The sequence below is a fragment of the Montipora foliosa genome, chromosome 4 (genome assembly GCF_036669935.1).
Source record: "Montipora foliosa isolate CH-2021 chromosome 4, ASM3666993v2, whole genome shotgun sequence".
NCBI lineage: Eukaryota > Metazoa > Cnidaria > Anthozoa > Scleractinia > Acroporidae > Montipora > Montipora foliosa.
The window spans coordinates 4,851,121-4,868,429 of NC_090872.1; the positions used below are offsets into that span (position 1 = coordinate 4,851,121).

Here is a 17,309-nt window from a genome sequence, read left to right on the forward strand (position 1 = left end):
CACGTGCAGAGCGTGCAATGCTATTATTGCTTTTGCTCGCTAAATATGCAAATTTGTGACTTCTCGTCGCCGTCGCCGTTATCGTTCCTAAAGCTCCCTATTATACTCTTTTAGACGCCAAAGTACGTTTTGTATTTTAAATATACGAAACTTCAACATTTTTCTTGTTCATGTTCATAAGTCCTTATAAAGACAAACATTGAGGAAATAACGTAATTTTATGTTTGAGCAAGCATTGAACATGCAGCTATTAAGTGACGCTTCGCTTTGTGATCTCGTGCAGAGATTAGACGATGCGACTCCCGTTAATGTTTGTTCATACGTGCATCGACACTTTCTCTCCAAGTAGGCCAAAAAGTTACAATATTAATTTGAATCCAACTCAACAAAGTTATTTCAAAAACAGCACCTACTAGTCCAAAGAGGTTTGTTTTTTTTTTGCTCAAACTTGAAGTCACACTAGCATGCAAATTCGCATTTCGACTGACGCATGGTTTGCAAAACGCTTTTTCGACAGTCAAGGTTCAACGGTCATGTTGATTAAGTAATACACACCGGACGAAAGCGTAGTCAACGTAGTGACAACTGCTTTACCAACACAATTTCAGATAAATATTTCTGAGTAAGACTGTGTTCGGTCGAAAACGAGGTCATGCAATCAACATGCATCTTTCGTGACATTTTCCAAAATACATAAATGCAAAACATGAATTTTAATTGCTTGTTCCTATTTCCAGTCGATAGATTTTCATGACCGTAGCCCATTAATTAATCTCACCCTTTCGCTTTTTTTCCGCTGTGGTTCAAGGTGTGAGAGAGGATGCAAGACAGTATGACAAGTGAAAGTTTGTAGGACAAAGAAAAAGTCGCTTAAGGTGAGCTTGATATTCAAGGGAACAAGTTTATTTTAAATTTTTGCGTGAAATACATAACCTTGTCAAAGATACTTCTTTCAGTGAGCATTTGAAAAGTGCTTAGTTGGTTTCTCGCATAAAAACAATGCTGCGATCGTGAACCCTTTTCGTGAAAGTTTTCTCTCAAAGAGGAAGCAACCTATGGAAATGTCCTCCTTAGCATCTAAAACATCGAAAATTGCCTTGCAATTAGCAGTCTTTTCAGCGCTAAATTAAATATTTTGAACGTGGGTGCATGAATATTTTATCTCCTTGAATTTGATGGAAAACACATGGCAGCCGAACCGAAATACATGCGAAATCGCTTCCAGTTCGTGGAAACCATTTCATCCACAGTGTCCTCATAAAAAAGGGATATCAGATGTCAAAGTTGCAATATACAGTATTTATTTTTTGTTTGATTTCTGTTTCGAGTTAATTTGTTTACTTACTCTTAGCAACCAAGACACTCTAATTGAGGTCAATCACAATTCTTCAGCGGCCAATGTTGCTATTGCCATACCCTTGCTCTCCGGCTTTATTCATCTCTCGCGTCTCCTGTTTTCCCGTCTTGTCGTCTTAGAACTTTCGCTTTTCGCTCTATATCGATCCCGCATTCGTCTCAATCCCTGTGCCATTCTATTCTCTGTCATCCACTTACGCTTTTACTGGTGACGTTTTTTTTTTGCAGAATACCAGTTCTATTAGAAAGTCTCAGGTCATCTCGCGGGGTGGGGGGGGGGGGGGGGGAATGTTCGGAGAAAATAATGCTGTTAGTAGAACTTTCGAAACCAAAAAACCGTCAGTTTAAAAAGTCTCTGGTTTATTTTTGAAGGGCTCCTGATTAAACTGTCAAGTCCCGGCTTCCTTCAGAGATGTGATATCGTGTTAAGATCATCATTTACACCGGCTGTTGTTCTGATATCGTTGGTGTTCCGGAGAAGCCACATGGCACTGTTTTTTTTTTCTATGTTTAAGGTTGAGGACTTCACGATGTTAAGTGCTTTCTCTCGTGTTTGCATAATGGTTCCTGTTGTCTTTGTTGCCTTGGCAACCTTTGATAGGCACTTTTTCATAGTGCAAGAAGTGAGATTAGGCCGAAAGAAAAATTTAAAATGTGAAACAATAATTTTGCAGACTCAACGTTTCAGGTAAATTGAACAGAGAGATGGGAATAATTCTTTCAAGGAAGAAAAACAAGAGCCCTCAAATTATGCGGCAGGTAAGTTCTCCTAACGTGCTCTCACTCTTAATGCGGTCGACTTTTTTAATACGCGACCATTACTCTCCTTATTAAACATAACTTACAAACTTAGAACATTGGCCGTGAAGTGTTCTCGTTTTGATAAGAAATTTTGATTTAAAGGGACTACGTTCGATACGCACATATCATAACAATAATTTATTCGAGCAAGGCTAATACGTGAAAATAGCAACTCTGTTCACTACTCAAGAAATCTCGCTAAGATCTAGCGTTGCCTTCACAACATTAAGCTCGAGTACCCCTTTGTTTTACGCAATACAAAATACACACGATCACAGTCTCTAAGGGCCTGACCAAACGGGAAATGTTTGGTGACCAACTATTTTACCGTTTGGCCACCTTGTTTGGTGCTATTTGATCGTGTTTGGTCGTGTTTGATGAAATTTGAAGGCCCTCAAACATTCGATCAAACGACTTAAGACATTTCTTTTGTTCTCGTGTTTTAACCGTTTGGCCACTCACTTCAATAATAGCATGTTTGGTCACCAAACAATATTTGATGTTGTTTAAACACCAAACATTTCCCGTTTGTCCAGGCCCTAGTAGTTGGCAGTCTTTCTGTAGTCATGTGTCACACTGCAGAAAGACCAGCAAGAAGTAAGGTTCATCACAGTTAACTCTCCCAGAGTGCGGACAAAGCGTTGACGAGGACAGACGGTACTAAATTCGAGGTGGAAACTACAAGAGAACTGCAAAAATTGGAAGTCGTTACAAACTGAATTGTTATTGTTACTTGAGTTACAACACACAGCTTGGATGAAATTGAAAAAGCACAAATTTATCCAGTTTTTATCTTCTTGTCGTTTGTCATCTTGGAGCCCAACTGGTGAAATCAGTGGATCTCTGGAATCTGTTCGGGCTTAAACAACGCTTCTGTTCGCTTACTTAACATGGTTGTACTCGATTGTCTGGGCTTCAAAATGATTGTTGAACCTCTTAATTATGATTGACATGTATATGCAAAAACTAGATATAGATTAGGGAAAATAATTATACACTCTTATGTTTAGAAATGCAGGTGCTTAGATGCCCGCCCGATTATGGAATATGCAAATTAGTTTTTTTCTTCTTTAGAACCGTTCTGTTAGCCATATAATAAACAAGTCAAATAACCTCGACTGCTCGGTCGTTACAGCAAAATCTCAAAGCTCGGCCTAGCTGCATTGACCTAGTTGTCGCTCGGTCAATACGGCAAGGCTTCAGTTTGAGATTTTGCTGTAACGACCTCACTCTCGGTTATTAAGTAGTTATTACCGGCGGGTGTAAAGTGCAGGTCGCAGCTGGATGCAGGTCGGGGTTGCAGGTCATTGTTTTACTATAACTGAAACAACCCAAACGTTTGCAAAAATGCTAACCTTAGGCTTAAACATTAATTTTTAGGCCTAACGGTAACATTAGTAAAGCTTTGGGTTTTTCAGCTATGGTGAAACAGTAACCTGCAACTCTAACCTGCAACCTGCAACCTCCAGTTTTTTACCTTTTATTGAGGAGTAGGGATAAGGGGACACTTTGCATGACTTTGTGACGTTGATTTTATGTATTTCCAGACAAGATGAGGAGACGAGCCAGGCGACAATTCGTGACGCTTATTTACATAACCCGGCGTGTGCATCTAATCACTTGCATTTCTGAGCATGTCGCCATCATGAAAATGTTAATAATAGTGTAGCTTTCTCGGAAGAACGGTTGACTCGGGATAAACTTCAGACGCGTACATTCTTTACTACAGCGACGGTTTGACTACAAATACTAGAACATCAACAAAATGACAATCGAGAAAATATAATAAAAACGAAATTGAGTAAAACAAACCTACAGAAAAACGCACTTTCAGATATTTCCCAATTTGAACGGAGCAGTTGGCTTATAATAAAGTTTCTCGTTTGGATTTGCTTTCTTCTTCCGATTTCACAATATTACATCTCCGGCATAAGCTTGCCTCGAGTATTTATTTGTGCATACTTAAACACCCCAGCGGGCTACACAGAATGCGAGTAAATCAATAGGGTCCTAAATTTGGTTAAATTCATGAATTCTGCAAAAGAAAACGTTAGAAAGTGAAAGAAAATGCTTAACATGCTTGCGAGCACAGAGGCGAGAATGCTACAATATAATGTTTTCACTCATGTGATCAGTAACCTTGTTTTGCCACCGAAACAAAAGAAAACGTTTGCATGATAAAAGAGCTCAATTCCCCGAGGATTAGTTGGGTACACCAGCATGGCCGCCGTTGCATTGTTTAGGAACACCAATTGACCGTCGTGACGTCACGTGAAAACACTCTATAGATTCGATGACTGATGGGAGTTTTCGCTTCTCCGCGTGCGCATTCAGTTCGAGAGTCTAGATTCTTTTTGGGAAAGATCTCACGGATATACCCACAACGAGTCCCCAAGGTTAAACTCTCATTTTACAGATTAAGTTTAAGTGCCCATTTCAGTGATTAGGTCTAAACTTTCGTTTATCTTATTGCTATAGCAATATTTAGTTCTAGAAACTGATTTAGAATGGTCATTTTTTTAGAGTTATGGTTGGTGTGTATATCCATGAGATCCTTGCCTTCTTTTTCAACTACTAGTGGTCAAGACGGAGTGCTTGTTCTTCACGGTTCTTCGTACTACAATCCAAATGTCAGTTTTAATGCCAGTTTTCTTCGTTTTATCTTGACACAGGTAGGTTACAATCAATTGCAGCCAACTGAAGCTCCAACCATCAATCAGAACAGAGAGGCATCGCCAGAGAAGCCGAGTAAACAAGACAGTCATAGAGACAGGGGCTCGCTTGAACGAAACTACGAAGACGAGGAGCAATCCGAGAAGAGTTCTGATGATGAAGGCAAGGGAAAAAGCGATTCTGAAAAGGAGGACAGCGAGAAAGATGACGACCAGGCGAGCAAGCATAGTTCGAGCAAGAACAGTTCTGCAACAGCAAGTAGAAAAAGTAGCAGCTCGTCACATGAGGACAATCAAAAAGAAGATGAAAAAACCGATGAGAATAAAGACGTTGACGTCACAGATGAAGTAACAGATAACTTGAGTTATGAGGAGAAAGTGAAGATGGCATTCGCGGGAGATTTGGATTTTATTTACCCTGAAAAAATAAAAATTGTCCGGATCTTCACCAGCTCCACATTTACAGGTACATTATTGATAGGTGTTGCATCTTAAACAAGCATGTTCATCTTTTAGAAGCTGAACCCCCACGGTCTTGCGGTCTGACGCATGCGCAAAGACATACCATCAAAGAAGAGGCAGTCTTGGTAGGGCCTCGTCAGAATGGAACAGCCGTACATGATGATAATGTTTATTAAAATACTTGATTGGCAATTTACAATAGTAAAAATTGAAATTGAAAAACTCAAGTTTACAATAGATGATAAATATATGGCATATATGTAATACTAAAACAATAAAGGTAATATATTTAAACGTGTAAGGCTATGGGTTAGCATCCCATTTGCGGACACAATATGGTAAAAAACTGTTACTGAAACGATTATTTCTACATTTATACAAGGGCAGCTTCCTAAATGCTTCCTTATGTTTCAAACGATGGCTGATTTAATTATGCGCTCGTTTAAGGTATTAGTCAAACAACGGGTTTGAGGTTTGCGCGTGCATAGTTCTTTCTACCTAGTACAAACCGTCACTTCCAACAAAAATGAAGAAAAGGTCTTCATAGACTGTTAATAGTTTGCAAAGGTTTCCAGAGATTTGAAAACATCATTAGACTAGAGACGTTTATGTTGTTAAATACGAAAACGTTGACATCATTTCATCGATGCCTAGATGACCTAAATTGAATCAATTTATAAACATATCATTCTATGCACTGCTCAATATCCTTACGCGTTCGGTTCTTAGACACGTCCGTGGAACGTAACACACTGATGGAGCGAGTGTATCCTCGGCTCAAGTCCTATTGCCAAGAGAGAGGTTATGACTTTCAAGTGGTGGACATGAGATGGGGAGTCCGGGACGAGTCCACTGATGATCACATGACCACTGAGTTATGCATGAGAGAGCTACGCGCATGTCAGAGGCTTTCAACTGGACCCAACTTCATTGTGAGTGGACCCAGTCTTTTGTTATTTTTAATTGATTTTATGGTTTCTCAATCAACAACTTCTGTTTATTTCAGACCTTCCTGGGACAGAAATATGGCTACCGTCCATTTCCGGTCAAGATCACTGCCTCTGAGTTCGACAAACTCCTTGAAGCCGTTGAAAACCAAGACGACCATGGACTACTGACAAAATGGTTTCGGAGAGATGAAAATGCGGTTCCCGCTCAGTATCTGCTCCAGCCAATCACATCTCAGCTACCTCACTATCGGGACTACGAAAATGAAGAGTTACGAAAAAAGGCGTCTTCTGATTGGTGGACCGCGTTTGAGAGAATGCAGGTTGTTTTGAGAACTGCTGCTGAGAAAGGTTTGGACAAAGAAAGCAATCGACACAAGTACTACATGTCAGGTATTACTTGAAACATTTTTCTATCTATTTCTTAACAAGATGACACGAAACTATAGAACTAGTCCACGACCAGCAGTATACAATGTCTGTAAATTTGTCTCATGACATTTTCACAAAGCGGAATTATCGCCAACCAATCACAATTCTTGCGTTACCAATTTCATGTATTACGCTTTGGATAAGGAATACCCACTCGTGTGGTCCAAAACCAAGAGTTTTGGCGGGAAATTTATTGTAAATATTGTCCTTAAGTGGCTTGGTGTGTTAAAAATGCCTTACAATTGGTAGTAAGGGATTGAAAGTTGCTGGTTAGGGCATCTGGCCGAAACTTGAAAATCCTCTCAATGTTAACTTCATCGGCATTTTCAAACGCTTTGGCATAAGAATGCAACCGCCAGCAAATTAACGAAGGGACAGGAAACCGCTAATTTCGTGGTATTGCAATACTAACGGTATCAATTTTTTCTTTTTTCTTTGTTGTAGTCACGGAAGATGAAATCCGTAGAGGCATAATAGATGCTATCGACCAGGAGAAGCACTGCTTCTGGTTCAAAAGAGTAATCACGGACATTAATGACAACATGGGCGACTCCAACACTGGAAAATTTGTCGACAAAACCTGGGGGAGTCCATCCAGTGTGGATGAACCTGCCCTACAGCTTCTACACAAACTCAAAGAAGAGGACCTTCCTGTAGCGTTGCCAAGTAACAGTGTAATCCAGTACAACGTTAAGTGGCATAAAAACGGTATAGATCCTGGTGCGTCTCACGAACATGCAGATTACATCGAAAAACTTTGCACTGACTTTTATAACATCTTGACGGACAAAATAAACCAGGGAATCGATGAAAACCAATTGAATACGAAAGAAGATGCCTTAACCGATGAGATCCTTCAGCACGGATCTTTCTGTAGAAAGAAATGTGAGTTATTCCATGGCCGCGACGAGTATCTGACAACCGTTAGAGAGAGATTGAAGAAAGACCAAGTTGTTGTTTTATTCGGAGAATCCGGGTGTGGAAAGACATCCTTGATGGCTAAAATTGCGATGCAAATGAAAAAATGGTTGGAGAAAGAAACGGCCTCCGTCATTGTAAGATTTATCGGTACTACTCCAGATTCATCAGATGCGCGTTCACTAATGCGCAGCGTTTGTGAACAAATTTGTAAGGCAAACGCGTCGGAGGACCAGGAGGAAGAGAAGAAGGTGCCTCAGGTAAGCAAGAAACAACCTTCATTTTGTATCCGTCTGATTAAGACTTATTCCCTGAGCCTAAGCTGACGGCTATAATCGGTCTCGTCAGCGTTAGCTGAACATTCAGTATTATAAAACGAACGGAAGTTACAATCTGATTCCATTTAAGGTCATACGATGTATTAGGTGATAACCAAGTCCATTTTCTCGCCTCCGCACCGGTGGCTCAGTTGACTCAGTTGGTTGAGCACCGGGCTGCCATGCGGGAGGGCTTAGGTTCTACTGCGGCAGGGCCAACACTCAAGGTCTTTAAATAACCGAGGGGAAAGGGCTGCCTTTGTAATGACATCTGCAAATGGTTTTTCAGCAAATGAATTTGTCACTTAAAATTTGGGCAAATTTTGTCATATAGACGGGCAAATAAAAATTGTCACACAAAAATTGCCACAGTAAATGTGCTCGTGTGGATGCGGCTTTAGACTTTCTAGTTTCTTGGATATGGACGACAAACCGTAAGCCCCGTCTCACAACCCTTCAATGCTCATAACACGTGGGATGTAAAAGAACAAATACACTATTCGCAAAGAGTATGGCATGGAGTTCCCGGTGCTGTGGTCTATCCTCTGTGGTATATCATGGTCAGGGTTCTATCTAGGATTTATCGTTTGGGGGAGAAGTACCGAGTGGCCGAAGGCCACGAGGTTCCTAGGGGGGTCGGGGGCATGCTCCCCAGGAAAGTTTTTGAAATGAATATGCGCTGAGATGCAATCTGGTGCATTTTGAGACACAATTTTGAGAAATGTTGCAGTAGCATTTTATTTTATTTTTTAGTCGTGATCACGTTCTGACAATGTTAAACTGAGCTCCGATATTTGCTAACGTGAACAGAAGAGTTACCCGACACGTCTAATTCCACAAATATTTATACATACTCGTTGACTTGGTAGTACGTGAATAAAATAAATAAACTCAACAACGGCACTTTCCCATTTCTTACCAATGCTCGTAACTACTGCAAAATTCTAGATAACTGTAAACCTGTAAATAAAAACTGACCGCGGTAGATGCGACTGTTAACTGACAATGCGTTTAATCGAGTGTGAAAATACTGGTCAACAAATCATGGCAATTGATCTTTGGAAAATCTCCCTGATCAACTTCAGGATCTAAATGTACTTTCCTTCTTTAAAAAGTTGAATTGAAATTGAATTGAATTACAAAGCTAGTTTGCGCTTCTTTACACTTTTGTAATCTGATGATCAACCACTGACTCCAGGACGTAATCTGACAACTGGTCAGGACCTTCGATGCAAATGCGCATGGTGTGTTCAAGTGCATCCGCACCGAGCCTACTGCGGAGCCTTGTTTTAATTAGCTTCATGGCCCTGAAGGAGTGCTCAACAGTGCCTGTTGTCACCGGTAATACATTTACAATCGCAGCTACCTTTGCCAAGTTCATGTGCACTGATCTCGTTGCGTCTGGATGATTTTTCCGGTATAGTTACTTATATACTGTAATGATAACAATATTTTTGGGGGGAAGCTGGGCATTTTGGGGGGGAAGCTTCTACCCCTCAAATACCCTAGATAGGACCCTGAATTGGTTGCAAGAGAGCGTTTCAACGAGTTACGACTCCTAAGCTCCTCGTGGGTAAATAAACTATGGCTATGACTCCACAATCAGGTATTCATTTTTGCGCCATAGACAACGGATAGAGGAAGGAATCATTACCGTCGGTGCTGCACTTTTAGCCGTTTGCATCATAATTTTAACGTATACGTAAAATCGTTGCTTTTATAACAGGACATTCGATCGCTGTTGGAGTTTTTTCCCAAGTGTTTGGAAGAGAATGCATCGTCGTCCAAACCTTTGGTGCTCGTCCTGGACTCACTTGATCAACTCTCAGATGATGACGCAGGAAGAGAGTTGGATTGGCTTCCAAAGCAGCTCCCAGATGATGTGTACATCGTCTTGTCGACCCTCCCTGGAGACGGATACGTTTGTCTACCAAAACTACAGGTATCAAATGAGCGATACTTTTACCCATGAGTTCACGAAATCAGGCGATGAACGCTTAGTTGTGATAAACAACATGAAGTGCGCCATTAGGCAGGAGGTTGTGCCCCCTCCCCTTTACCTATATCTTAAAACGTTAAGGTAACTAGCCGATTTTCCGAAATGTCTTGTAAGCAGCTTCTCGACCGACGGGCATGCGCAAGGATGGGAGTTATTGGGTGGGGTGGGGAGGAAGATGTGCGCTTTTCGTTCCCCCAATTCTGTTTTTTTTAAGTCAGTTACCTACTTACAACAGAAAGTTCACCTCTAGGGTTACCTTTGGTATGTTTACAGGAAGAATACAGTTATATGCATATAATGTACGGTCCCGAGGGACCCAGGACTCTCGGGAGAACAAACTAACTAGTTTCCCGAGGAACCAGACATTAAGTGCTTTGCTATATATGTAGTAGACTTTCCCTTCAACACTCTCAGCAAATCAAACAAAGACAGCACTATGAGAACATAACTTTTTTATTCACAAGGTCTTTCTTCAAATGTTTTAAAGTACCTTAAAAGGGTAGAATACGCTTTTATAACCGCAATAACGAATGCAAACTCATTTTGGAATTGTAAAAATAGATGGTAACATTTACAGTGCTGGTTTTGTTGAGTGAAAGTCTAGGAATATAACAATGAAGTTAATTCATCTTATTTTTTGGATACTTGCTGTGCTGAAGTTGAGGAGATTTGCATCTCATTTCCCGTATTTTTGGGCATAACGTTGAATTGATGAAGTTCTACGTGCTTAGAAAGACACTCAAGCCTAAGTGTCTCATCTTTAAATTGATTAAGAGTCTTTCTTCTAAATTCCCCAGTACTTTGGCAAGCTTTTGATAAGATCCTTCCCGACCGCTGAAAAATGTCAACATTAAGTGACAAACTGGCTTATGGTCAAATCGAAAGAAAGAAACATCTCTCATACATTTATGACAAAATTCTTCTTTCAGGAGAAATACGATGAAGCTGACCTGATTGAAGTTCCCAAGATGCCAGTGGACACAGCAAAAGAAATTCTTGACAGCTGGTTGAAAGCTACAAAACGACAACTACAGAGTGAACAAGAAACAATAGTGTTGGAAGCTTTCAAGAAGTGTCCACTGCCTTTGTATCTGAAATTGTCTTTTGACGAGGCCTCCCGCTGGAAATCGTATACGTCTCCTGAAGAGACGAGACTGGCTCCAACAATTAAAGGGATTATCCATGGCCTTCTTGAAAGGGTAGAGCGGATTCATGGCAAGGTTCTCGTTAGCCAAGCCTTGGCCTACATCACTGCGTCAAAGAATGGTTTGACAGAAACCGAGCTTGAAGACATCTTGTCGTTGGACGACGTTGTGCTTAATGACGTATATCAGTACTGGACTCCTCCCATAAGACGATTGCCGCCCCTCCTATGGATCCGGATACGTTCTGACATTGGAGACTACCTCATCGACAGAGGTGCGGATGGCGCACGAGTCATATATTGGTATCATCGCCAGTTTATCGAAGTTGCCCGTGAGCGTTACCTTGGAGCGAAACAAGTTGCCACAGTCCACTCAAACATAAGTGACTATTTCCTGGGAAAGTGGTCTGACGGTGTGAGGAAGCCTTTTGTCGACAAAAGCGGAAAACAAATGTCCATGGACCGTCTGGTCCCAAAACAGCCACTTATGTTCGACGCGAATGACGACAAACCTATCTTTAATCTGCGCAAGTTAAGTGAACTTCCACATCATCTTTTGCATTCTAATCAACTGCCGATTTACAAGCAAGAAACGCTTTGCAACTTTGAATTTCTCCTGGCAAAGGTTCAAGCCATGTCCGTGGAAGCCATTCAGCAAGACTTCAACGCTGCCACGGCTTCTTATCCTGATGATAAAGAGTTTGAACTCTTCAGCAAGAGTCTCGGCTTGTCCGCATACGCACTCCGTGAAGATCCACGACAGCTTCCCATTCAACTCATCGGTCGCTTGCACAAGTACTCAAAGAAGGGGGAATATCCCTTCTTAAAGAAAGTTTTGGAAAATGCGAGTACACCCTCAGTTCCCGCCTTCATTCCAAACCAACAATGCCTTACACCTGTTGGTGGCTCGCTTGTAAATTCAATTTCTTACGAGGAGTTTCACGGAGGGATTGAGTACGTAAATTTCACGAGTGGTTCCAAGACAATCGTGACGTGCAATCGCGGTTCCGAAGGGCTCTGCTTGCTTTACGTAGACATAAAAAGTGGAAGAAGGCAAAGAAAGGTTTGCTTTGATGAATCGTCAACGGATGTTAATTCCTGTTGGTGTGCAAAGATCAGCTCAAACAGCGACGATATCTTTCTGGCATCGGGCTCCTCATCCAAAATGTATCTCATCAACGCGAGAACCAACAAAATCCTCCAGGAATATCACCCGATGAAGGACAGTGGAAACTGGTTCAGGGGCTTCCCCTCAGTTGCATTCGCAAGTAACGATGAACTTTTGGTTTCCCTGGGAGACGCTAGTGTCCGGATCTGGGAAACAGAGAGTGGGAAACTTTTGAACGACATTCCTGTTGAAGGCATTAACGTTGAAGAAGAATTTGGTTCTTTGGATGCAAAAGGAGATAGGGCGGTCTACTGTGTTCGGAAGAAGAAAACCGTTCACGTTGTTGATGTCAAAACAGGAAAGGAAATTCGTAAGGTAAGTGCATGTGTACCTTTAACCTCTATCTTTAATCCTGCAATTGTGCATCAAGAATTGAATAACACCATACTTGAGTTTCACTCAATAGATTTTATACTAAGTGCACCACACGCCCAAATGCATCAAAGCCGCATTATACGAACTGTTGTTTGCAAGAGTTAACCCTTGACCGTCATCATATAGCCCTGCATGTCTGAGTTTTCAGGGCACAAAATGTTATTTCAGATATAGTTCCGGCGTCTACTCGTGTGTTGGTAAAGACGGACGATCGTGTTTTTACCTCTTTTTCATAAATGGCAGCCAATAAAATGTCTTTCGAAGACATGGTATTTTTTTGCAATGGTGGCTCGTGGATACTCGGAAAAAATCCGAGTGCTTCTTAGTAGGAGTCGAACTTACGACCTTCCGATTACTAGTTCGGATGCACTACCGCTGAGCTACAGGAGACTCGTGGGAGCTGGGACTCGGGGAAACTCGGGAAAAAATCCGAGTGCTCCTTTACGGGAGTCGAACCGACGACGTTCCGATTACTAGTTCGGATGCTCTACTCGTCGGAAGCTAGGCCATTTAACCAGGTTTATGTGGCACTTGTCCCGCCATACTGCAAGGATTTAATTTGTTGAAATGGAGCATATTCAGGATTGCGCTGAAAGAGATGTTACATCTTAATCCCGGTGATTCAAAAATGAAGAGATTTATCTTGAATATCTTTTGTTTTATGCTGACAAGTCTTTTTGGTCTCGCTGCGAGGGGCAATATTAAGCAGCAAATGTAGACTAAAATGGCCGTTTTTATACTAGAGACGCATAATCCGTCCAGACGAATTATGCGTCTCTAGCATAAAAACGGCCAATGAGGCCATTAGATCTAATTCACATGAATTGTAAAAAGTGATAAATCGGTCGTGTCAAAAGATGGTCTAATTCCCTGGCTCAACATTTTTCTAACATCACAAAACCGCACTATGAGACCGTTGTTATGATGTGCGCTGAGGAAAATGAGCTGTAACTTGACAACTATGAATTTTAGTTTCGGCAGTTGCATTGTCGATATGTCAACCAAGTTTGATTTTATTCATCTTTTGCCAAATGAGAATCCTTGTTGTTGAATTTAAGTTGAGTGGTATATCATCCATTTCGTTTACGATTTCACTAATTTAAAAATAGTCGCCTTCTTTGTGGGATGCAGGGATGGCGCAGTGGTCAGAGCACTTGCCTCCCACCAATGTGGCCCGGTTTCGATTCCCAGACTCGGCGTCATATGTGGGTTGAGTTTGTTGGTTCTCTACTCTGCACCGAGAGGTTTTTCTCCGGGTACTCCGGTTTTCCCCTTTCCTCAAAAACCAACATTTGATTTGATTTGATTTCCGGTAATTTTTTGAGCCACTTTCCTTAATACGGCCTCCATTTATGAAAGATGTCTATCGGCTTCTGTCTTACATAAATGACGTCTCTTCTCACAGTATGTCTGTTCCACAATCACCAGATAGACGTAGAGATCACAAAGGAAGAAGTCATGGGTAAATGGGAAGAAAGAAATATCAGAGAAATTCATCTGACTAGCAAGTTTCAGCTGATTGTCGTAATAGAGGGTACGCTGAAGTCGGATGTGAAAGTCTACAACCTTGCAACCGGTCAGCACATCTTGGACTTTCCAGACTTTGGAATTGCGCAACATGATCGCCTCGTGGTCACCGAAGACGGAAAAGCGGCGGTTGCCATTAGAAACAACTATGAGCTGGTGAGATGGGATCTGGGCAGTGGCAACGCCATCGTCGTTGCTAGGTTACAATCAGGCTTTGGAACGTTTGGGCGTAAGGGAGACTTTGTAGCGACCGCAGGCTCCGATGGAATCCTCAGAATTTATGACTCCAGGGAGGCCGTTGATGAAGATGAGACCGACGTTACTACCCTTACTGATGGTTTTGCGGATTCAATATGGTCTCTGACAGCTGCAGCCGATAATCGCCACGTGATTGCCAGCTGTACAGTTAAAATGATGCCTGAGATAGCTGTGTGGGATGCACTGGCCGGAGTCAAAGTCCGTTCCATAAAAGCCTTCAATTTCCCTCAACCGTTGCGCATGTTAAATGACAAGGTTGGCGTTGGTAGAATTGCTGTTGGGCCGCAGGCGCAAGACAACTTTGATCACTACAAGGTAATGGACTTTGACCGTGCGGAAACGCTACGAGTGCTGCAGGGGAAATCAAGCAAGAGGATGGAAGCCGTTGGCTTTATTGACAAACAGAGAGTGATTGGTTTGTCGCGCGGAAGACGGAACTTAAAAGTTTGGGACGTGGAAAATGGGAAGGTACGTCGAAAATAATATGATTTTAATATGTAGTTCAACTGGATTCAGTGCGGCCGTGATGTTAGACTAGGAATCAAATACGTTCGGGAATCGAACTCTGAACACATTGATGTAAGGCGAGCGCTCTAACCTTTGCACCAGCTTTGCTCCCCCACGTACGAATAACTTATTTAAGGGCTTTACGGAGCTTCTTCCGTCCTCTTTTTAAGCATTTCTTTGGAACAACTAGAGAATACAGGCCCATTTTTGAAGCAGTGTCATTGCTGTGGCTCCGCGACTTGCCAGTAGAAGTCAGTGTTTAAGTAAGAAATAAGGTTCATCATTGAGTGAAAATCAATGTTTAGTTTAAGAACAAGTAAGGTATATCTTCGAATGGATGGGCGGCTGCGCGTCTCGTCAATGGGTGGGTGTCTAATGAACTGTCGAACCATTCAACTAATCATTGTTTCATTTGACTGCCGAGCCAGCGAGCCACTGAAAAATACTTGTTTCAAAAGCGGCTCTGTATTCCATGCTATAGTTTAGCCCTTTCTTTCTGTTGACAGGGGCAAATTATCTGAGCCCCTTTGGTTTCTTCTTTACCAGGTTGTTGAACAGCATAAGCTCGGCCAGAAGTATCGCATAGAGACAATTCTCATCAGTCAAGACGGTAGTACTGTGATATGTTCTCAAGCCAGCTTTTATGTGGAACAAGAAGAAACTACAGTCCCATTGTTGGCTTTTTACACTAAGACGCACCTACACAAGCAGCTGGATCCAGTTCAAGACGAACAGCTAAGTTTGGATAGTGGCGCAGCCATTACAGAAGACGGCAAGTATCTTCTCGCGCAGCTGAAAAGTGATATTAAAACCGTGTTATGGGACACAGAATCTGGTCGCATCGTGCACGTATTAGATGATGCCAATCAGAGAGGAATGGTTGCCATTTCGTCAAAGAGCATGCGCGCTGTGACAGGCCAATCGGCTGAGGATAACGGGATGAAAGTTTGGGATGTAGAAAGTGGCAATCTACTTTACAATTTTGTCGGCGCCGAAATTTCCAAAATATTCCTCATTCGAGAAGGCAACATTGCGTTAACCACTGATTCCAAGGGATACCAACCCACATCAATCGAAGCGTGGGATCTGATAAAAGGCAGGAAGCTAGCAACGTTCACAGTTGACACAAACCCATCTTGGATTTGTCACTTGGGCGACCATATTTCGTACACAGTGCCAGCCAGCCTAACTGTCACAACGCTAGAGCTTCGTCTCCCTGGGAGTCAGAAGAGCGAGCTTGGACCCTCCTCGTACGGAGCCCACGAAGAACGGAGTGAATTCAAGGGAATCATGGATCCTTGTAATCCTAATGACGTTGATGAAGACAAAGACGATGATGACTCCGAAATAATGCAGTAATCACTCTGTTAGTGTTTAAAATTTGTCGTAAGGCGCTGTTGTACTGTGCAATTTTTCGTGCAACTTGTCTCGCCACGGTCTTGCGGGACAAGTTGCGCAAAACACTGCCCAATTACCTTCCCTTCAACGGCCAAAAACGTTGCGAGACAAGTTGCAGAAACCGTTGCGGAAAGTATAGAATTGAGTTCTACTTTCCGTAACTCTTAACGCAACGAATTTTTTAAGCATTGCACAGTGGAACATCTGTCCTGCAACTTGTGTCTCAACGGTTTGCGGAACCAGTCAAGGAAAATGTTCCTTTACCCTCATGTGATCATCAAAAACGAGACAAGTTGCAAGAAACGTCGTAACACCCATCAAGCAACTTGTTTCGCAAAGTGAGAAAAATGTCTCCTTTATTTTACCGAGGCTAAAAAATTATATACTTCACGATGATTGTTATAAATTAAATGTTAAACCGTGTGCAGCTATAAAAAAGATCTTAACGACAATTTGCACGAATTTCGCTTTACAAGCTTGCGACTTAGGAATCACCTTGTTTAACGTTCGAAAGAAAAACGAAAATCAAATAACAAAATATGATACCTGTACATATTCACACAGTTTGATTTGAGGTCGATACGTGCGTGACACACAAGCAATTTTGAAAACTTTCAAAACATCTCTCGTGCCCAAAAGTCACAAAATGCGCTCGCGTTCATAAGATTACCTATACTTATTATATACTCAGCAAAATCACTCTATCGCTGTGTTTCCATAGCAACTTCCGTATTGCACTCTATAACCCGCGATTTATGCATTTGTCATTGACCAATCAGAAATTGAGTATATACTAAGAGATGGTGGAGTTGGCTATAACCAGTCTCGCACAAGCGCGAATGGAATAATAATAATAATAATAACAATAATAATAATAATAATAATATTATTATTATTATTATTATTATTATTAATATTAATTTTCATTAAATTCTGAACACTTGGACACTTGGAAATTAAAACCAATCAGTTTCCAGCTTGGCAACACTTGATGCAATCAGTTTCCATATTAGGTCATACGGTATATG

The 17,309-nt window shown here is 41.6% G+C and overlaps 1 protein-coding gene across 1 annotated transcript; it reads left to right on the forward strand.

The window, feature by feature from the left end:
* Positions 1 to 745: 745 nt before the first annotated feature.
* LOC137999577 (protein qui-1-like) lies at positions 746 to 16,839 on the forward strand. The gene is made up of 10 exons (XM_068845393.1): positions 746 to 875; positions 2,045 to 2,115; positions 4,830 to 5,295; positions 6,021 to 6,223; positions 6,298 to 6,631; positions 7,115 to 7,848; positions 9,632 to 9,847; positions 10,834 to 12,531; positions 14,020 to 14,844; positions 15,430 to 16,839. Exons 2-10 carry the CDS (start codon positions 2,062 to 2,064, stop codon positions 16,240 to 16,242), a joined length of 5,343 nt encoding a protein of 1,780 aa, XP_068701494.1. The 5' UTR covers positions 746 to 875; positions 2,045 to 2,061; the 3' UTR covers positions 16,243 to 16,839.
* The last annotated feature ends 470 nt before the right edge of the window (positions 16,840 to 17,309 follow it).